This window comes from Clupea harengus, chromosome 9 (assembly GCF_900700415.2).
Source record: "Clupea harengus chromosome 9, Ch_v2.0.2, whole genome shotgun sequence".
NCBI classification, from domain to species: Eukaryota; Metazoa; Chordata; class Actinopteri; order Clupeiformes; family Clupeidae; genus Clupea; species Clupea harengus.
In genome coordinates, this window is record NC_045160.1 from 29695796 (window position 1) to 29719548 (window position 23753).

At 43.6% G+C, this 23753-nt stretch overlaps 1 protein-coding gene across 1 annotated transcript; it reads right to left on the bottom strand.

Moving 5' to 3' along the window:
- Positions 1-1689: 1689 nt before the first annotated feature.
- On the bottom strand, positions 1690-23499 carry LOC105905769 (protein NLRC3-like). The gene is made up of 6 exons (XM_042708642.1): positions 23317-23499; positions 18969-20900; positions 13423-13596; positions 12779-12819; positions 2483-2716; positions 1690-1970 (listed from the first exon to the last, which is right to left on the bottom strand). Exons 1-6 carry the CDS (start codon positions 23415-23417, stop codon positions 1690-1692), a joined length of 2763 nt encoding a protein of 920 aa, XP_042564576.1. The 5' UTR covers positions 23418-23499.
- Between the last annotated feature and the right edge of the window lie 254 nt (positions 23500-23753).

A 23753-nucleotide genomic window follows, 5' to 3' on the forward strand; every position in this document is an offset into this window, starting at 1 on the left:
AGTTTGCAGTGGGGATTCTTGCGCAGGTCTGAGAGATGCTGAACTCCTGCATCATGAATCTCATTGTAAGATAGGTTCAGCTGCTTCAAACTGCAGGAGGTTGATCTGGCAGCTGATGCTAAAGCAGCACAGCTCTTCTCTGTGAGGGAACAATACTCCAGCCTGGGAGAAACATAATGACACATCTGATTATTACACACATACATACAAACATATCTCCCCCTGTTTTACCTGTTAATACCCCACAGATGAAACTGGCCCTTCTAAATGTCAGATGACTAAATAACAAAACCTTTCTAGTTAACGATCTGGTTAAAGAAAACAACTTAGATTGTATCTGTCAAGTTCAAGTTCAAGTTTATTATCATATACTCATAAACAGCATTTATCAGTAATGAAATTATTTCTGCTCAATGTCCGTTCAACTTAGAGAATAAATAAATTAAATACTGGAGAATGGAGAAAAAGGGTAGGAAAAAGAGAAAAAAATTGTAGTGCAAAAAGATATTTCAAGGACAGTGCAGCATCCTGATGGCATGTGGGTAAAAACTATCCCTGTATCTGCTGGTACGGGACCTTATACTCTTGTATCGCCTTCCAGAAGGCAGGAGGGAGAAAAGACCGTGGCAGGGATGACTAGGGTCAGAAATGATCCGCTTGGCCTTCCTCCTGCAGCGCTGGCTGTAAAGTTCCTGAATGGATGGCAATGCAGTCCTTGTAATACGCTGTGCAGATTTGACCACTCTTTGTAGTGTCTTCCTGTCCTGGGCAGTGCTGTTGCCAAACCATGTTGTAATTCCACCAGTCAGTATGCTCTCAATGGTGCAGCGGTAAAAATTGGTCAGTACAGTGCAGTCCATGCCAAATTTCCGCAGTCGCCGCAGAAAAAAGAGCCTCTGTTTCGCTGTCCTCGTAACCACACCAATATGGTGTGTCCAGCTCAGATCCTCGCTGATATTGATACCAAGAAATCTGAAACTTTTGACTCTCTCCACAGCTGTGCCCCTGATGTGAATGGGTGCATGTTCTCCCTGCAGCCGCCTGTAGTCCACCATCAACTCCTTGGTTTTTGCTACATTAAGCAGCAGGCTGTTATCCTGACACCAGGATGTAATTGTTGCCACCTCTGCTCTGTAGGCAGACTCATCACCATTCTTGATGCAGCCGATAATGGTGGTGTCATCAGCAAACTTAATGATGGTGTTGGAGCTGTTAGTGGTTGCACAATCATAGGTGAACAGGGAGTACAACAGTGGGCTTAACACACAACCCTGTGGGGCACCAGTGCTGAGTGTTAGACTGGTTGAGGTGATGTTACCTAGCCATACTGGCTGTGGCCTGTCTGTCAGGAAGTTCAATATCCAGCTGCACATGGAGGGACTGATGTTCAGGTCCTGTAGTTTCATGATGAGCCTGGATGGTACTATGGTGTTGAAGGCGGAGCTGAAGTCGATTAAGAGCATCCACACGTACATGTTGTTCTGATCCAGGTGAGAGAGAGCAGCGTTCAAGGCCAAAGCCACAGCATCATCTGTAGACCTGTTCGGCCTATATGCAAACTGGACTGGGTCTAATGCAGGTGACAGGCAGGATGTAATGTGGTCTTTGACTAACCTCTCAAAGCATTTCATCACAACAGAGGTGAGTGCGACAGGGCGGTAATCATTGAGACAGCTCACTGATGGTTTCTTAGGGACTGGGATGATGGTGGCTCTCGAAGCTATTGGGGACGACAGACTGGGACAGGGAGAGGTTAAAGATGTCACTGAACACCTCTGCCAGTTCAGGAGCACAGGCCTTGAGAACACGGCCAGGGATGTTGTCAGGTCCTGGAGCTTTATGCACATTCACTCTCCTGAATGACTTGCACACATCAGTCACAGATACCTGGAGAGGGCAGCTGTCTTGCTCCAGCAGTACCTCTGACCTGGTGTGGGACTCAAATCGAGCATAAAAGGTGTTCAGCTCTTCTGCAAGAGAAACAGAGACCTCTGCTTGATGGCTCTTTCCTTTATAATCAGTGATAGTCTTCAACCCACTCCACATGTCTCTGGTGTTAGATCCTGTGTAGTAAGACTCCACTTTCTCTCTGTACTGTCTCTTTGCCAGCTTGATGGTTTTTCTGAGTTCATATCGGGCTATTTTGTACTCACATGGGTCTCCAGAATGATAGGCTGCTGTACGGGCTTTGAGTGCTGAAGACACTTCTCCATTCACCCATGGCTTCTGGTTTGGAAAAGTTCTGACGTTCATTCGCTGTACAACGTCATCAATGCACTTACATATATAGCCTAATACAAATTCAGTGTATTCATGGATGTTAACAGCGGCATCCCGAAAAATTCCCCAGTCTGTTGTTTGAAAACAGTCACATAGTGCCTCATCTGACTGCTCTGTCCAGCGCTGTATTTTGCGAATCACAGGCTTTTCACGTTTCAGCTTCTGCCTATAGCATGAAGAACAGAGGAATGATCCGATTTGCCGAAGGCAGGGCGGGGGCGGGCTTTGTAGGCATGACTGTACGGCGAGTAGGCGTGATCCAGGATGTTTTCACCTCGAGTTGGAAAGTTAACGTGTTGGTGATACTTCGGTAAAACTTTCCTGAGGTTGGATTTGTTGAAGTCGCCTGCCACAATGAATGTAGCCTCTGGGTGTTTCTGAGTTTCCAGCCGATCGATGATTTCATACAGTTCATCCATAGCCAGATTGGTGTCAGCTTGGGGTGGAACGTAAACAGCGACCAAAACAACTGCAGAGAATTCCCTGGGCAGATAAAATGGTCTGCACTTGACCATTAGATGTTCGAGGTAAGGTGAGCAGCCCGACGATGTTTTTTGCGCATCCACACACCACTGGTTGTTAATCAGGATACACACACCACCTCCTCTATTCTTGCCCGAAACAGAAACTTGGCTAAACGATGACACAGCAACAGCAACTTTGATAGAAGCGTGTCCGCCTGATTACAGCTTCCACCAAGTTTCTAGGAAATCAAAAAGAGGTGGAGGAATCGCAGCTATTTTCTCATCTAAACTGTTGTTCAAAATCACTGAACTAGGTGAATTTACATCAATTGAATACCTTGCTATAGAGCTCGAAACCGAATCAGTACTGTTTGTCATTATATATCGGCCACCCCAGCACTCACCAATATTCATACAAGAATTCTCTGAACTATTTTCACTATGTGTCACCAGATATGACAAAATAGTCCTGAATGGAGACCTAAATATCCACGTAAATAAAAAAGCAGACCCAAGAACTATTGACTTTTTAAATCTCGTTGACAGTTTCAATTCAATTCAATTAAATTTTATCTATATAGCGCCATAACAATACAATTGTCTCTAGGCGCTTTACAGAGCCCAGAGCCTGAAACCCCCTTAGTGCAAGCACAATGGCAACACGGGCAAGAAAAAACTCCCTGTTAGTCAGGACGGAACCTTAAGCAGAACCACGACACATAAGGGGGAACCCATCTGCTTGAGGTCGGCCGGGTGGAGATAGGAAGGGGGGATGGGGGAGGGTTGTGTGGCAGAAGGGGAAGGGAAACAACAGGTGTTGTACATAGCCTGCATTTGGTAGATGTACATAATATATATACAGACATCCGGTGGTAAATACATGATACAGACAAGACCAGTTTAGTGGGTATACACTGTGCTGATATGGTTACTATTACAGGGTTAAGGGGAGTAGGAGCAGAGAAACATGTCGATGGTGGCAATAATATATATATTGTATATAAATGCTAGCATAGGGTATGAGGTAGAGTAAGTGTACGGCAGTGCGGTGGCGGTGGGTGCAATTGGCCGAGGGTTTCTACAGGTAGACCGGGTGGAGAGATTACAGCAGCGTCCCATAGCGAAGATAGTCTAGATTAGGAGGGAAAGAAAAAGAACAGAGTGAGTGGGTTATTATAGGCATTAGCAATGTGATAAGAAAGGAGAGGGAGAGGGAGAGAGAGAGAGAGAGGCTGCCTGGCTGGGTGTATGGGGATTTTATTTAGTATTTAGTTGGCTGGTGACAGTCGCAAAACGCGCTGTGTGCTGTACCCGGGATCTTCCGGGTACAGTTGATTAGGGGGGCTTGTTGATTAGGGGGGTATTGCATGTGTTTAGATGTGTTTAGCTATGCTGGCATTTAGCATTTAGTTTGGTTTGGCATTTAGTTTGGTTTAGCATTAGTTATGTTATGCTGGCATTTAGCAATTAGTTTGGTTTGGTACATATGGAGATTTTAGTCGTAAGCTTTGTTAGAGTTGCAGGGTACAACATACGCTGTCTGTAGCCCAGTGATATACATTTTTATTTTATTTTAATTTATTTATTTATTCTTGTGTGTTCAGATATGTCTAGTTATGCTTGCCGACTGGCTGGCCCAGCAGGTGATGGGTTTGTTGACGCAATTACTTGTGGCTATAGGATGCACTAAAGAGGAATATCTTTAGTCTTGATTTGAATATAGGTAGGGTGTCTGCATCTCGGATGGAGGCAGGGAGATTGTTCCAGAGGAGGGGGGCTCGGTAGCTAAGTTTCGATCTAACTCAACACATAACAGATCCAACACACCAGCACGGAAACACACTGGCAGATCTAGTGTGTGTTCTATGCATTCACTGTTGTAGTATTGTATTATATGCACTTGCAAGTACAGACACTAGGGGCGCTAGTACTAGCGGAAGGGTTGTGTTGAATGTACTGTATGAAGTTAAGAGACTGAGTAAACTACGCTCTCTGTTCCTTATGCTTCGTGTGTGTTAATGTCTTCCGAAACAACACCACAACATCTAGTAATAACAACTGGACTAAACATCAACAATATTTCAATAACGGATCTACCCCTCTCTGACCATCATTGTATACTTTTTGATGTGGAAATCATCTTAACGAAAACCACAAAATAATTTTTAGTCCATAAAAGACATCTAGACGATGAAGCTACAGTGAGATTTTCTGAGCAGATTGCTCTATATGAGCCAACTAGTCATGACTGCTCTCTGAATGAAATGGTAGAGAACCTCAATGATGCACTATCATCTGTGTTAGACTCTGTAGCCCCAATTAAAACAAAAAAAAGAAGTTTACAAGCAGGACCTCCCCATGGCTGAGAAATAAAAATGTTAGTGAAAAAAAAAGAAAATGTCGCGTAGCAGAGAGAAAATGGAGAAAAAGACCACTATCCACCACGATATCTACAAAGATGCACTAAGGACCTATAACAAAACCATCCGTCTAGCAAGGAAAGATTATTTTTCCAACATTATTACAGAAAATGCCGGAAATTCCAGAGTTCTTTTCTCTACCATCGACCGGCTTCTAAACACTGTCCCTGCCCCCCCCCCACTATCCTCAGCAGCTAAATGTGAAGAGCTTGCTCTGTTCTTCAAGAACAAAATAACTTCGATCAGAGCTAGTATCACTACTACTGGAGGTGAAATTGACATCAGTAGATCTTGCAACGTAACCATGAGCACTTTTACATGTATCACACTAAGTGAACTTTCCAAAACCGTCATTGAATGTAACTCTACAACCTTAGATATTGATCCTATTCCCACCACATTCTTTAAGCGAGTGTTTGACAGTGTCTCAGGTCCGGTCCTAGACATTATAAACACATCCCTTAGAACTGGCATTTTCCCAGATCCCTTCAAAACAGCTGTTGTAAAGCCCCTATTAAAGAAACCCAAACTGGATACCAGGACACTAGCAAACTATAGACCGATATCAAATCTTCCATTTATTAGTAAAGTACTGGAAAAGATAGGATTTTAATTGGACTAATACTTTCTCGAAGAAAATAACATCTTGGAAGTCTTTCAGTCAGGTTTCAGAAAATATCACAGTACTGAAACCGCTCTTACCAAAATAATTAGCGACCTCAGACTAAACTCTGATGCAAATAAAGTCTCTATACTTATCCTGTTAGATCTTAGTGCGGCTTTTGATACCATTGATCACGACATCTTAATCAATAGACTTGAAAAGCTTATTGGGTTATCTGACTGTGTATTGAACTGGATCAAAACATATATCAGAGGAAGGAAGTTTTATGTTAGTCTAGGAGACCATATGTCTGAGAAACATGAAAGCTGCTATGGGGTTGCACAAGAGAGCTGCTTAGGTCCATTACTTTTTTCTCTTTATATGTTACCACTCGGTGACATCATCAAAGAATATAGTATAGATTTTCATAGCTACGCGGACGACACACAATTGTATATATCCGCTGAACCTAACGATGCGACAGCCATAAACTCCATTACCAACTGTTTATTGGCAATAAAAAAAATGGATGAACGATAACTTTCTAAAATTAAATGAGGACAAAACTGAAGTCCTACTTATCGGCCCCAAATCAAAAAGAGAGATGCTAAACAAGACTCTAGGAGGTTTAACACACTGGATTAAACCTGAGGTGATACATCTCGGTGTCATCCTGGACTCAGATTTGAATTTTAACTCCCACATTAACAAAGTCACCAAAACAGCTTTCTTTCACCTCAGGAACATAGCAAAGGTGCGACCATTCATAAACCAAAATGATGCCGAGAAGCTAATTCATGCTTTCATATCAAGCCGGCTAGACTACTGTAATTCACTTTTTGCTGGTCTTCCCAAGAAAACAACTGAAAGACTCCAGCTCATTCAAAACTCTGCAGCTCGAAACTAAAAGGAGAGAACACATTAGCCCTGTCCTAGCTTCTTTACACTGGCTTCCTGTTACCTTTAGAATTGACTTCAAGGTCCTACTCCTCACATACAAAGCTCTAAATGGACTAGGACCTAGCTACATTGCTAACTCTCTTACTGACTACACACCAGCCAGAACACTGCGATCATCAGATACAGGTCTATTACAGGTCACCAGAAGCAGTCATAAGAAGATTGGCGATGCAGCCTTTGTCAACTACGCCCCAAAATTATGGAACACATTACCCATTAATATTAGGGAAGCAAACACGCTAGACACTTTCAAAAAGCAGCTTAAAACCTATCTTTTTACCAAAGCATTTTATAAATTTTCTGTGGGGTTGATACTAACTGTAACTTTCACTATTTTTTAGTGCTGTCAGTTTAACGCGTTATTAACGGCGTTAACGCAAACCCATTTTAACGCCGTTAATTTTTTTATCGCGAGATTAACACGATTTTTAAAAAAATAATTTGTATTTATTTCTTTATTTTTTTTTGATTAGCTTCTGAATGGAAAGTTTACTTTTAAAAGTTGTGTTGTGCAAAAGAAGCGAGCTTCACTGTTGTCTGAAAATGTCAACAGGCAGCTGGCTGAAAGCAAATAAGTAGTAGGCTTACCTTTTATTGGTAAACTAACTGTTACGGTTCATTGTTTCTGAAATAAGAGGACTGACTGCTATTTTCCCAGCAAACTTGAAAAAAAGAAAATATTAAGCCATGGTTTAACTGCACTATAGGCTGAGTCCTGGTTTACCTGAAATGTGCACTTTATAATTTTATTTTGTACCGCCCTGTTTGGCAATGTTGGTTTTCAATAAAATAAAACATTTGCTTAAAGAAAGCCAATCCACTTTTCCATGTTGATAAGGGCATTGAAATAAAAATAAAATGATGGAAAAAATAAATAAACGAAGGAACATTTAGAATAGATACAAATTTGCGATTAATCGCGATTAATTTTGAGTTAACTATGACATAAATGCGATTAATCGCGATTAAATATTTTAATCGTTTGACAGCACTACTATTTTTACTATTTCAGAAGGGTTTTATTCCTTTTATTCCTTTTATCATGATTTTAGGAATTCAAGAAGCCTATCGGAACATCAGGTTCTGATACGATATTGATCATTATTTACCTCCATGTATTGCTCTTGCTGCTTGCTTTTATTGATTTTATGTAAAGCACTTTGAACTGCAACTCTTGTATGAAATGTGCTATATAAATAAAGTCTTACTTACTTACACACACACCATACTTCATCAACACAGTGAACAACACACACACACACCCCGTTCCTCACTCATTACACTGTATAACACACACACTCATTGCAGGGTGACTCAAACACACAGACTGTACCTCCTTCAGAACACTGTATCACACATGTGAACACACACACTCATTGCAGTGGGACCCAAACACACACACACACACCATACCTCCGTAATTTCACTGTATCTCACACACCCACCAACAAATACACACACTCATTGAAGGGTGACCCAAGCAGACACCGTACCTCAGTCATTAGACTGCATAACACACATACACACACACCAACAAATACACAAACGCACACTCATTGCAGGGTGACCCAAACACACAGACAGTACCTCACTAATTACCCTGGTTCTCTCTAACACAGACACACACTGTGCCTCAGAAATTGCACTGCATCAAACACACCAACACAAATTCACTGATGGGCGACCAAAACACACAAACCCACACACATACACACTCTGTACCACACTCAGTACATTGTATGACACACAGCAACACACACACACTCATTGCAGTGGGAACCAAACACACACACACACACACACTGTGATGGCCGGCTGGCCTGTGCCGGTCTATGCCATGTATCTAACCCTCTGTTTGTGCCCTCTGGTCTCTGTGTGCAGTTTGGCTGATTGGAGGTGAAGAGCCTTAATTGGGTGCACCCGGCACGCAGGTTCACCTGGCTCCTTAAAAGCTCTGGCTCCTCCTCCTTCAGGAGATTCGACCTGCAGCAGACACTGCAGAAGCCGCTGGTCTTGGCCCAGCATCGGCGTGTTGTGCTGATCCGTTGTGTTGTCTTCGTGCGTTGTCAGTTGGATTTATTGCAGACAGTTTGTTAACGTGTTGTTAATGGGATAATTGCACCGTTCAAAACCAACAATGAACCCATCGTTCAAAAAATCTACTCCGTCCGCTCTGTTGTGTCATTTCTACCCTAGGTGTGACACACACACACACACACACAGACACACACCCTACCTCAGTCATTTCCCTGTATGTCAAGCACACACCAACAAACCCCCACTGCAGGCTGACCAAAACACACACACACACACACACACACACACACACAGAGTACCTCACTCATCTCTCACACACACACACTCACTGCAGGGCGACAAAAATACACATACACACACACTTGACCCATCACAGGATTCTCCACACATGCCAGACTTGCCACACATGCCACTCCACAGAGGACACTGCATACACAAACAAAAAGTGGCCTCACACACACACTGACCAGTACAGGCAACACACACACCCCCCACCCCCATTCCTCACTCATTACACTGTATCATACACACACACACTCATTGCAGGGTGACACAACCTACAGCCAGTAACTCCGTAATAACCCTGGATCACACACACACACACACAGAGCAGTACAGGCACACACACACACCCCGTCCTCACTCATTACACTGTATCACACACACACACACAGAGCAGGACAGGCACACACACCCCGTTCCTCACTCATTACACTGTATCACACACACACACACACACACACACACACACAGTGGCGTAGCGTGGGGTGTGCGGACTGCACAGGGCAGCCAATTGAATGGGGGCGGCCAATACTATAATTGTATTACTTTCTTGTGGTTTTTTTGTTGTTGTAATTTTTTGATAATAGTTGTTTTCCCAAATGGCTGAATTTAGAATATGGTGCTGTTTTGTAGTGGCGCGGTCTCCCTAGCGTCCACCTTGCAACGTGTTTGTTCACAAGCTGTCGAACTATCTCCTGCGACCTGTGCGTGTGGACGTCTTGGTGGAACGTCTCTGTGTTTAGTGCCAAATTTTACTTCTGGACTGCATTCTGCAACATTTTCAAGCTGGGTATCCTAAGTTCTTGAAGAACATTATACACATAGATGTTTCTACTGGTTGTTTTCATATTTCATATCAGCATTCTTTACACACAAATAGGTAAGGTAATACATGCGCTGGCTGAACTCTTCGTGTTAATATGTGTCAATATGAACTCATGAATATGAACTCATGAATATGAACTCGTTCATACAAAGTTGCACAGGCACCCTCAGGGTTTCGACCTTTTCCTATTACTGAATTTGACCATGTCCTGTTCAAACAGAGGCGACTCGCGAGGTGAGGCAGCAACGAGCTGCGCCTCATCTCAGATTGTGCAATCCCTCACACACTGGGTTGAGCGCATGCCTTTTGCTTTCTCATTGTTTGTCATCACTGAAATATTTGTAGACACTTTTATTATATGTCGTTTGTATCCATAGAATAGGTAATGTAATGTAATTTATTTCACGTATGTGAGGAAGCTATTTAGTCTTGCTGATCTGTCATACAGTGAAAAAGCACATAGGGGAGGCAAACCTAACCTCTGCCTCAATGAAGGGGGCGTGCGATAGCCTGAAAAATGGATTTACAATCCAGTAAATGGATAGATAAATACAAAATGGGAGACCAATACCAGAGCTAAAAGGTTTGCTTCAAACGACAGGACAGAAGATAACTTTAGCAGCTAAACTCCGGACCAAACTCGGCTGACGGCCATGTCTTTTAAGTAAATGTACATTTTCCGGCGTTTTTCACGCTTAGATTTTTCTAAAGTTACAGAGAAAAAGACACTGTACTATCCGATAATACGGTTATTGTAACCAGCAAAAATGGTTGATGTGATTTGCGAGGCGTCTGTCAGCCAACTGTCTGACATTAGCACGTTAGCCTACGTTAGATAGTATAACGTTCTTGCAGCGTACCAACGTCAGACGTTACCGTAAATGCCCTCTTAAAAAGGCCGCTCGAAACAAACCAACGCTTTCACCCGAAAGACATGTCTTGTAATACACCTGTCTATTACGGCATCGAGGCAGCTACCTTCCATTTCGAACAGACCCAAAATAAAAAGCGTGCCTGTCATGGTGACATGGGGTTGGCCAAACGAACAAGCTTGAAAAAAATATTCATGACAGCTTGTGTTCGCAGATTACTTGGAGGACCCCCCAAATGAGAATCACACAAATGACCTATTTTGGATCAAAAACGGCGAATTTCGATAAAAGGTGACGAGTTTGCACCCCTGCGTACCTTACTCATTACACTGTATCACACACACACACACACACACACACACACACAGTACCTCAGAAATTACACTGCATCAAACACACCAACACATTCACTGCAGGGTGACCAAAATATACACAAGCATACAAACACACACACACACACACACACACACACACTTGACCCATCACAGGGTTCTCACTCAGAGACTTCACTCCACAGAGGACATTACATACACAAACACAAACAAACAAAACGTGTGCCACGCACACATGCACACACACACACACTCACACACACACACACACAGGTATGTTGTTGTGTGTTAACACTCACTGTAGTATCTCTAGTTTGCAGTGGGGATTCTTGAGGAGGTCTGAGAGATGTTGAACTCCTGCATCATGAATCTCATTGCTAGATAGGTTCAGCTGCTTCAAACTGCAGGAGGTTGATCTGGCAGCTGATGCTAAAGCAGCACAGCTCTTCTCAGTGAGGTCACACCACTGCAGCCTGGGAGAAACATAATGACAGATCTGATTATTACACTCACACACCATACTTCATCAACACAGCCACACACACACATAGCAGTACAGGCACACAAACCCGTTCCTCACTCATTACACTGTATCACACACACACACACACACACACACAGAGCAGGACAGGCACACACACCCCGTTCCTCACTCATTACACTGTATCACACACACACACACACCACACACACACACACAAAAACAGCAGTACAGACACACACACCCCGTTCCTCACTCATTACACTGTATCACACACACACACACACACACACACAGAGCAGGACAGGCACACACACCCCGTTCCTCACTCATTACACTGTATCACACACACACACACACCACACACACACACACAAAAACAGCAGTACAGGCACACACACCCCGTTCCTCACTCATTACACTGTATCACACACACACACACAGAGCAGGACAGGCACACACACCCCGTTCCTCAGTCATTACACTGTATCACACACACACACACACACAGAGCAGGACAGGAATACACACCCCATTCCTCACTCATCACACTGTATCACATATACACACACACACACACACACACACACACACACACACACACACACAGCAGGACAGGCACACACACCCCGTTCCTCACTCATTACACTGTATCACACAGACACACACACTCATTGCAGGGTGACCCAAACCTACACAGACAGTAACTCATTAATTACCCTGGATCACACACACACACACACACACACACACACACACACACACACACACAGAGCAGGACAGGCACACACACCCCTCGTTCCTCACTCATTACACTGTATCACACACACACACACACACACACACAGTACCTCAGAAATTACACTGCATCAAACACACCAACACATTCACTGCAGGGTGACCAGAATATACACAAGCATACAAACACACACACACACACACTTGACCCATCACAGGGTTCTCACTCAGAGACTTCACTCCACAGAGGACACTGCATACACAAACACAAACAAACAAAATGTGTGCCACACACACACACACACACACACACACACATACAGGTATGTTGTTGTGTGTTAACACTCACGTTAGTATTTCCAGTTTGCAGTGGGGGTTCTTGAGGAGGTCTGAGAGATGCTGAACTCCTGCATCATGAATCTCATTGCGAGATAGGTTCAGCTGCTTCAAACTGCAGGAGGTTGATCTGGCAGCTGATGCTAAAGCAGCACAGCTCTTCTCTGTGAGGGAACACCACTGCAGCCTGGGAGAAACATAATGACACATCTGATTATTACACTCACACACCATACTTCATCAACACAGACAAACACACACACATAGCAGTACAGGCACACACACCTCGTTCCTCACTCATTACACTGTATCACACACACACACACACACAGCAGGACAGGCACACACACCCCATTCCTCACTCATTACACTGTATCACACACACACACACACACACACTCATTGCAGGGTGACCCAAACCTGCACAGACAGTAACTCATTAATTATCCTGGATCACACACACACACACACTTACACACACACACACAGCAGGACAGGCACACACACCCTGTTCCTCACTCATCACACTGTATCACATATACACACAAACACACACACACACACACACACACACAGCAGAACAGGCACACACACCCCATTCCTCACTCATTACACTGTATCACACACACACACTCATTGCAGGGTGACCCAAACCTACACAGACAGTAACTCATTAATTATCCTGGATCACAGACAAACACACCAACACATTCACTGCAGGGTGACCAGAATATACACAAGCATACAAACACACACACACACAGGTATGTTGTTGTGTGTTAACACTCACTCTAGTTTCTTTAGTTTGCAGTGTGGATTCGTGAGGAGGTCTGAGAGATGTTGAACTCCTGCATCATGAATCTTATTGTCAGATAGGTCCAGCTGCTTCAAACTGAAGGAGGTTGATCTGGCAGCTGATGCTAAAGCAGCACAGCTCTTCTCTGTGAGGGAACACAGACCCAGCCTGGGAGAAACATAATGACACATCTGATTATTACACTCACACACCATACTTCATCAACACAGACATACACACACACAGCAGTACAGGCACACTCACCCCGTTCCTCACACATTACACTGTATCACGCACACACACACTCATTGCAGGGTGACACAACCTACACACACAGCACCTCAAGAAATACCCTGGATCACACACACACAAACACACACCCCGTCCCTCACTCATTACACTGTATCACACACACACACTCATTGCAGGGTGACACAACCTACACAGACAGAAACTCAGTAATTACCCTGGATCACACACACACACACACACACCGTTCCTCACTCATTACACTGTATCACATACACACAGACACACAGAGTCACAGTCATTGCAGAGTGACACAAACCTACACAGACAGTACCTCAGTAATTACCCTGGATCACACACACACACACACACACACACACACACACACACACACAGAGCAGGACAGGCACACACACCCCTCGTTCCTCACTCATTACACTGTATCACACACACGCGCACGCACACACAGTACCTCAGAAATGACACTGCATCAAACACACCAACACATTCACTGCAGGGTGACCAGAATATACACAAGCATACAAACACACACACACACACACACACACACACATCCACACACACTTGACCCATCACAGGGTTCTCACTCAGAGACTTCACTCCACAGAGGACACTGCATACACAAACACAAACAAACAAAACATGTGCCACGCACATATGCACACACACACACACACACACAGGTATGTTGTTGTGTGTTAACACTCACTTTAGTATCTCTAGTTTGCAGTGGGGATTCTTGAGGAGGTCTGAGAGATGCTGAACTCCTGCATCATGAATCTTATTGCTAGATAGGTTCAGCTGCTTCAAACTGCAGGAGGTTGATCTGGCAGCTGATGCTAAAGCAGCACAGCTCTTCTCTGTGAGGGAACAACCACCCAGCCTGGGAGAAACATAATGACACATCTGATTATTACACACACATACCATACTTCCTCAGCACAATGAACAACACACACACCACACACACACAGAGCAGTACAGGCACACACACCCCGTTCCTCACTCATTACACTGTATCACACACACTCATTGCAGGGTGACACAACCTACACAGACAGTACCTCAAGAATTACCCTGTCACACACACACACACACACACCCCGTTCCTCACTCATTACACTGTATCACAAACAAACACAGAGAGAGAGAGCAGTACAGGCACACACACCCCGTTCCTCACTCATTACACTGTATCACACACACACAGTACCTCAGAAATTACACTGCATCAAACACACCATCACATTCACTGCAGGGTGACCAAAATATACACAAGCATACAAACACACACAGACACACACTTGACCCATCACAGGGTTCTCACTCAGAGACTTCACTCCACAGAGGACCCTGCAATACACAAACACAAACAAACAAAACGTGTGCCACGCACACATGCACACATGCACACACACAGCAGTACAGGCACACACACCCCGTTCCTCACTCATTGCAGGGTGACCCAAAAACACAGACAGTACCTCACTAATTACTGTAGATCACACACACACACACTCATTGCAGTGGGACCCAAACACACACACACACACACACATTCATTGCAGTGGCATCCAAACACACACACACACACACACACACACACACACACACGCACCTCAGTAATTTCACAGACCCACAAACAAATACACACACATTCATTGCAGGGTGACCCAAACACAGACACCGTACCTCAGTCATTAGACTGTATAACACACACACACACACACACACACACACACACACACACACACACACACAACAAACACACACAGGCACCACACTTGACCCATCACAGGGTTCTCCACACATACCAGACTTCACTACACAGAGGACACTGCACCTGTACATACACAACACACACACACACACACAGACAGACAGACAGACCTATACAACACTCACACACACACCCCTACTAATGCAAACACACACTCAGCAGTTTCACCAGTTTGCATTAGGGATTCAACACTTGCTTGCTTGTAGTTGTCCATCGAGACCGATGATGACGTCCACTTCTGACTTTCAACAGTGAGTTTTATGGTGGCTGTATAGTCCTATCCTGGATCCACAGGTCTTGTTGCAGGTGGGACATGCGTATGTAATAGTGGTGGTACTGGCAACCTTGGTTGTGTTTCTTTCATGCCTTCTTTCTTGCCTTTCCTGTCTACTGGCTGTCCCGTCCTCCTCCAGTGCTTTGGTCCCGTCTTGGCACATCTGACGCCAGGTGTTACGGTCAGCAGCCAGGCCCTCCAGGTCTCCAGGTCTGATTTTACACTTCTTTAGCGCTGTTTTTATTTTGTCTTTGTAGCGTTTCTTCTGCCCTCCAGCAGAGCGTTGGCCTTGGGAGAGCTGGCCATACAGCACTTTGTGAGGCAGCCGATTGAGGGGCATCCTTATAACGTGCCCCAGCCATCGTAGCTGGTAGTGGGTGATGGTGGCCTCAATGCTCTTACAGCCTGCTCTTCTGAGGATCTCGGTGTGTGGCACTCGGTCATGCCAAGTGATTCCTAGCATGCGCTGGAGACAGCGGATGTGAAAATGCTCCAGGGACTTCACATGGCGGCTGTAAGTGACCCAGGCTTCACAACTGTAGAGGAGGGTGGTGATGCAAACAGCTTGATACACAGAGATTTTAGTATGGAGATATAAGTTCTTGTTTTGACTTAGGTTCTGCTGTGGGTTTGCCGTGTGGAGACACCGACCGCTACGTGTGGTGAGAGAACGGAACAAGGAGTGATGCTGGGACATTGAGGAAACATCACAGCCTTTGAAGACAAGACCAACACAGAAGAGACACTACACTATGGACAACATCTCCTAACCATCCCTCCTTCTCTTTCTCCATCGTAGCATGTTGTGTGTGCTTCAGGTCTGTTACATAGAATACAGAGAATAACCGACACTCTACCCATCAGACCAGCATTTCATCGAGTCCTTTGTTAAATCATGCAACCGCAACTAACTTCAGTTAAAATAGAGTTCTGTTACATTACAGAATAACAGTGGAGTTTCACATGAAATCTGAGGCCAGTTCTTCTTTGGGTAGGACACAGACAGGCACTACAAAGTCACAGCTCACACACTCAGAGAGAGATGCACAGCTCTCACACATGCAATGGTCTTCACTTTGTAAGATAAGTAACTAAAGCCAGTTTAACTTGATTATTGTGTGTGTATTTTGTATAGCATAGTGTATCTTATATATGCAACAGGAGGTGGAAAATAGCAAAGGAAAAGATCACTTAAATGAATGTTCACAACATATGGCTACTTTACAACTTTGCTCCAACAAAGAAGTTAGCAGCGTGGCTGGATATGAGGTTACGAGAGTAAATAAAGGATTATGATGTAGTGTAGTGTAATATTATGTATCAGCGTAGTGTAGTGTAGTGTAATATGATCTATCAGCATAGTGTAGTGTAGTGTAATATGATGTATCAGCATAGTGTAGTATAGTGTAATATGATGGTGTATCAGCATAGTGTAGTGTAATATGATGTATCAGCATAGTGTAGTGTAGTGTAATATGATGTATCAGCATAGTGTAGTGTAGTGTAATATGATGCATCAGCATAGTGTAGTGTAGTGTAATATGATGTATCAGCATAGTGTAGTGTAGTGTAATATGATGTATCAGCATAGTGTAGTGTAGTGTAGTGTAATATGATGCATCAGCATAGTGTAGTGTAGTGTAATATGATGTATCAGCATAGTGTAGTGTAGTGTAATATGATGTATCAGCATAGTGTAGTGTAGTGTAATATGATGTATCAGCATAGTGTAGTGTAGTGTAAAATGATGTATCAGCATAGTGTAGTGTAATATGATGTATCAGCATAGTGTAGTGCAGTGCACCACACACACACACACACACACAAGCATCAAAGGGTGCAATACACACACACACACACACACTCTAACGTCAACGGGTGCACCACACACACACACACACACACACACACACACAAACCTTACTCCAGCACACATGAAATGGTGAGAAACACACTTGGATTTCATCTGTCATGGTGTTCAACAGACACACACACACACACTCCATATTTCACATAGGATGTAGGGATGCACCGATACCGATACCAGTATCGGTGCCGATACTTCGTTAAAATACTCGTACTCGTACTCGTTGTTGAATTGCCGATACCAAGCACCGATACCACTCATCAGTATTTCACTGCATCAAACTGGCCGGGCTATGCTGACACAAAATGTGATTTATTGTCCTACCTGTCCTACCATTCTCTGCCAGACTAGTAAGTAGCTTATTTGCCGTCTTGTGTTGCATTTGCTTGATGTTTGACTGTGTTAGGAAAGTTTGTCATAGTGTCAAAGTATTTGCTAGCATCTCGTTAGCGACTAGCAATTCCGTTGTGCTGCCTTAACGGCGATTTGGGCTCATTTTAAGATAAATGACGACGACAGGAGTAAGGCACAGTGTAAGATCTGCACTGCTACGGTGTCGAGGGGCGGAAAGGAAAGTACTCTGTTTAACACAAGCAATTTGATTAAACATCTGAAGACGCACCATAGTGCTAAGTACACAGAGTTCACTGATGCTAGTGGCGCAAGACCGAAGCAACCAATCTTAACTGACGTCTTGCAAAAGAAAAAAACGCGCACGCACAAACAGAGAGAGAGAGGTAGAGAGAAAGACTGTGCCACATAGGTTAAGTGATTGTTTGTGTACTTGAGCAGGAGATTCTTCTGATCCTTTTGTAACTGAAATGTGCTCTTGTGCTAATCCAGTAATAGTTCTGTTCACTTTTTGTTAAGCAGACTGTGTTGTTAACTATGCAGCAAATTGAATTGCCTTTATCTGGTTATATTTGCATTTTGTCTAATGTGATTATATTGTCTGTTTGAAGGCTTTTTTTGTGTGTTAAAACCAGAAAGCTCTGTTTATTTTTGGCTTGGGATAGCCTTCTGTTAATTTTGTACTATAGGCTTGACATAATCTGCAGAGGATAAAATAAAATCTGCCTCCAAATTAATTGCACTTTCATGGAGACCAAATCTAAGAAGTATCGGTATCGGTACTCGGTATCGGCAAGTACACAAATAAAAATACTCGTACTCGTATCGGTTTGTAAAAAAGTGGTATCGTGCATCCCTAATAGGATGCCACACACACATTCACTCACACACACACTTTACTTCATGCATCACAGCCAACCCCTCCCCCCACCCAAACACACACACACACCCTCACATATAAACACATACACAATGTCACAGATTACAGGTTTACTTACAGAGCTGATGTGACCACTGGCACCAGCCTCTGAAGAACATCATCTGGACTGAGGAGTTCAGTCAGATCCTCCTCTGGTGTCTTTATGTACTTCTGCAGGTCAAACTCATCCAGCTGCTCTTCTGAAATCTTAAAAGTCAATCTCCTAGTCTCCCACTCTCCTGGTAAGAGCACATCTACATACAGAGTTTGTGAGCTCCTGTCAATGCGCTCCACTACAGCATGGTGATTCAGCTCATTCAGACAGTAGAACAGGTTGATCCTTCTGTTTGAATCATCTTGATCATCTGAATCATCTTGATCATCTGAATCATCTTGGTCTCTGATCATTTGTTTAACACACTGGACTGTTTGCTCTGAGCTCTGTGATTGGCTTCTTATCTGTGGCAGTAGGTGCCTTAGGAGATTCTGATTGGACTCCAGCGAGAGGCCCAGAAGGAAGCGGAGGAAAAGGTCCAGGTGTCCGTTCTCACTCTGTAAGGCCAGATCCACTGCAGTCTTGTGTAGGTCATGAAGTGTTGCAGCTCTGAACAGAGCAGAGAGTTGAGAGGTTTGCTGTTGGTCAGGCATGTTTCTCTCTCTGTTGCTGAAGCAGAGGAACACATATAAAGCTGCAAGAAACTCCTGAATGCTCAGATGCACAAAGCTGAACACCTTCCCCTGGTACAGCCCAGACTCCTCTCTGAAGATCTGAGTACACACTCCTGAGTACACTGATGCTTCTGTGACATCAATGCCACACTCTCTCAGGTCTTCCTCATAGAAGATCAGATTGCCCTTCTCCAGCTGTTGGAAAGCCAGTTTCCCCAGTTTGAAAATCATCTCTTCGTCTGTCTCTGTTCTCTCTGTGTACTTTTCTTTTTTGGTGCTTGTCTGGACGATCAGGAAGTGTGTGTACATTTGAGTCAGAGTCCTGGGAATCTCTCCTCTCCCTGTTTCACTCAACATTCTCTCCACAACAATGGCGGCAATCCAGCAGAAGACTGGAATGTGGCACATGATGTAGAGGCTCCTGGATGACTTCAGGTGTGTGATGGTTCTGTTAGCCAGATTCTCATCACTGATTCTCTTCCTGAAGTACTCCTCTTTCTCTGGGTCATTGAATCCCCTTATTTCTGTCACCTGGTCCACACACTCAGGTGGGATCAGATTGGCTGCTGCTGGTCGGGTGGTGATCCAGAGGAAAGCAGAGGGAAGCAGATTCCCCTTGATGAGGTTTGTCAGCAGCACGTCCACTGAGGCTGGCTCTGTTACATCACAACACCTTGTGTTGGAGTTGAAATCTAGAGGATGTTGACACTCATCCAGACCATCAAAGATGAACATGACTCTGTGCTCTGAACCGGTGAAGATCCTTGGACCTTGAATTTCAGGGAAAAAGTGCTGAATAAGCTCCACCAGACTGAGTTTTTTCTCCTTCATCAGGTTCAGCTCTCGGAAGGGGAGAGGAAATATGAAGTGGACATCCTGATTGGCTTTTCCTTCAGCCCAGTCAAGAATGAACTTCTGCACAGAGACTGTTTTTCCAATGCCAGCCACTCCCTTTGTCAGCACTCTTCTGATGGGTGTGTGTGTGTTTGTGGGTTTGCGTTGTCTGCGTGAGGGTTTAAAGATGTCTCTGATGTATTTGAATGGTGCAGCCCACCCTTTTCTCCTGCTGTCACCTTCAACATTTTCATATGGTGCATATAAGGGTTCAAAGAGGTCACTGCATTTGATTGGTCTGCCTCGTGCTGCTTCTCTCCAGGATGCTCTCTCTATCTGTCTGACCTCATGTTCATCATTGACCTCTCCTCTTCCCCCCTTTGTGATGTAGAGCTCTGTGTAGATCTTATGGAGGGGTCTGGTGTCTCCCTGATTTGGGACGCCTTCAATCAGATGCTGAAACTTCCTCTTCAGAGTGGATCTGAGTTTTGCCTCCTCTGGTGTCCATCTAGATCAAGAACAGACAAACAACAACATTTACAGATAAACATCATCATAGAAACACAACGGACAGCATTGCACCAGCTAAGGTCAAAATTATATCTCATGATAAAACATCACCATGGGTAGATAGTAATATCCATGATCTTAAGAGATTGTGTACGACAGCTGAGCGAGCATGGAGAAAAACTAAACTAGAGATCCACCATGGCATCTTGAAGGAGCGTATTTCTACCTATAGAAATCAGGAGTTTATTGATACTGATACTCTCTCATTGTGCCCCTCTCTAGCCTCCTCAACCCTCACATCATCTTCATTTTGCCCCTCTACAGCCTCCTCAATGTGCATGTGGTAACGGGCTGGTTGTCTGGTAGGCAAGCTAGCTGCCTGATTCTTTCGGCAAACTGAGCCTGGATTTATGAACATTTTAATTCATTTCATATAACTGGATGATGATTGTTCGTTTGTTATTCATTTGTTAAACATTGATAATGTTTCAGTATGTGAACTACCTATCTCTGACCATCACTGTGTGTTTTTTGCTGCCAACCTAATCTTAACAAAGACTAAAAGGGAATGTTTGGTTCAAAAGCGATTCATAGATGGTAAGGCTGAAGCAAATTGCACTAATATAATGAGATCGTATGAGCCATACAGTTATGACTGCTCCTTAAATGACATGGTTGAGGATTTCAGCAATACCTTGTCATCTGCTTTAGATTCTGTTGCTCCACTAAAGACTAAAAAGAGGTAAAATAACAGAATCTCTCCTTGGTTAAATAATAACAATGTTAATGAGAGTAAGAGAATCTGTCGGGCAGCTGAAAGAAAATGGAGGAAAACTAGGCTCACAGTTCAGTACTATCCATGATCTTAAGAGATTGTGTGCGACAGCTGAGCGAGCATGGAGAAAAACTAAACTTGATATCCACCATGGCATCTTGAAGGAGCGTATTTCAACCACTGATCGACTATTAAGGCACCTAGAGTACTATTCACAACCACTGAGTGACTATTAAGGCACCCAAGAGTAATATTCACAATCACTGACCGACTATTAAGGCACCCTAGAGTAATATTCACAACCACTGACCGACTATTAAGGCACCCTAGAGTAATATTCACAACCACTGACCGACTATTAAGGCACCCTAGAGTAATATTCACAACCACTGACCGACTATTAAGGCACCCTAGAGTAATATTCACAACCACTGACAGACTATTAAGGTAGCATAACGGATCAATTGCTAATCGCTAACTATATGCTAGCGGCTAAAACTAACAAAATCTCTTGAAATGTGCTGACTTTGACATTATGACAAACTAGTTAGTCAACAACTGTCCTAACACAGTCAAACATCAAGCAAGTGCAACACAAGACAAAGCAAGACGGCAAATAAGCTACTTACTAGTTCTGCAGACAGTAGAAACCGGGCGGCTTCAGGCAAACCTACATTTAGCAGTAATATGCCTAAGGACCCTGGTATGGCAATGGCACGGAGGCAATTCTCCGTATTAAAAGTAATTGTAGTGCCCCAATTTTTTTAAAGCTGTTATTTTAAGGTAAAACTGCTTATCCTAACCCTAATCCTGAAGTACAATTACTGCATAATGCCACTTTAAGGCACCCTAGAGTAATATTCACAACCACTGACCGACTATTAAGGCACCCTAGAGTAATATTCACAACCACTGACCGACTATTAAGGCACCCTAGAGTACTATTCTCAACCACTGAATGACTATTAAGGCTGTCTCCCAACTCATTTGTACACTTTTAGCCTCTAGGGAATCATCAGGAGTTTACCCGATTTTTACTCCCTGACTATTTTATTGATATTGCTACTGCTACTACTTATCAATACTCCTCGCCATAATCTGGTGCAAAAAATAAAGACATGACATGAAGAGTCATTGTCATCATACACTCCCTGACTATTTCATCATACACTACCTGACTATTTCATCATACACTGCCTGACTATTTCATCATACACTACCTGACTATTTCATCATACACTACCTGACTATTTTATCATTACTATTGTCTATTCCTAGGACTGAGTGATCTATCTATGTTTAGTATTATTGTGTGGTTTACCCATTACTATTGTCTATTCCTTGGATCTGCAAAGCACTTTGAGCTGCACTCAAGTACATAACCACACACACACACACACACACACACACACACACACACACACACACACACTTTGAGCACAGAGAAGTTGTAGACACTGACTGCCAGTGGAGTTCATTTCACTCATTAAATGAATAGAATAAATAACATCATAACTACAGGATGTTAACGGACAGTTCAGAAAAGGCACTGGGAATAAAACATAGAACAGAACACATACCAAGATCCAGGTTTCAGACAAATGGTGACTGCCTGACAGAATATCATCCATGATCTCACCTGTGTTCTGCAGCAGAGTCCCTCTTTGTCTCGTCTGTCCTCCTGGACTCTGTGCCTGACACCCCCTGCTGGACGCTGTTAACACAACATGACCCTCTCATAATATGTTCGCACAAGGAGAAGGAGGATCACACTGGTCACCACACACACACACTATACTACACACACACACACACACAGTATACTACACACACACACACACACACACAAGCTCAGTTTACTGCATTTACATCAGAAATTTGTGATCTTGTTCAAATTATTTAATCCAAAAAGATTGCATTTTTGAATAATTTGTTCATTTGTGTGTGTGCCTCTTTTTGTAAGAGCAGGCATATATTCAAAAGAACCCTGTCTATTAAAATTTAAGCTAACTAATACAAATTGTCGCACCATCCATTTTGCCCCTCTCTAGCCTCCCCAACCCTCACATCATCTTT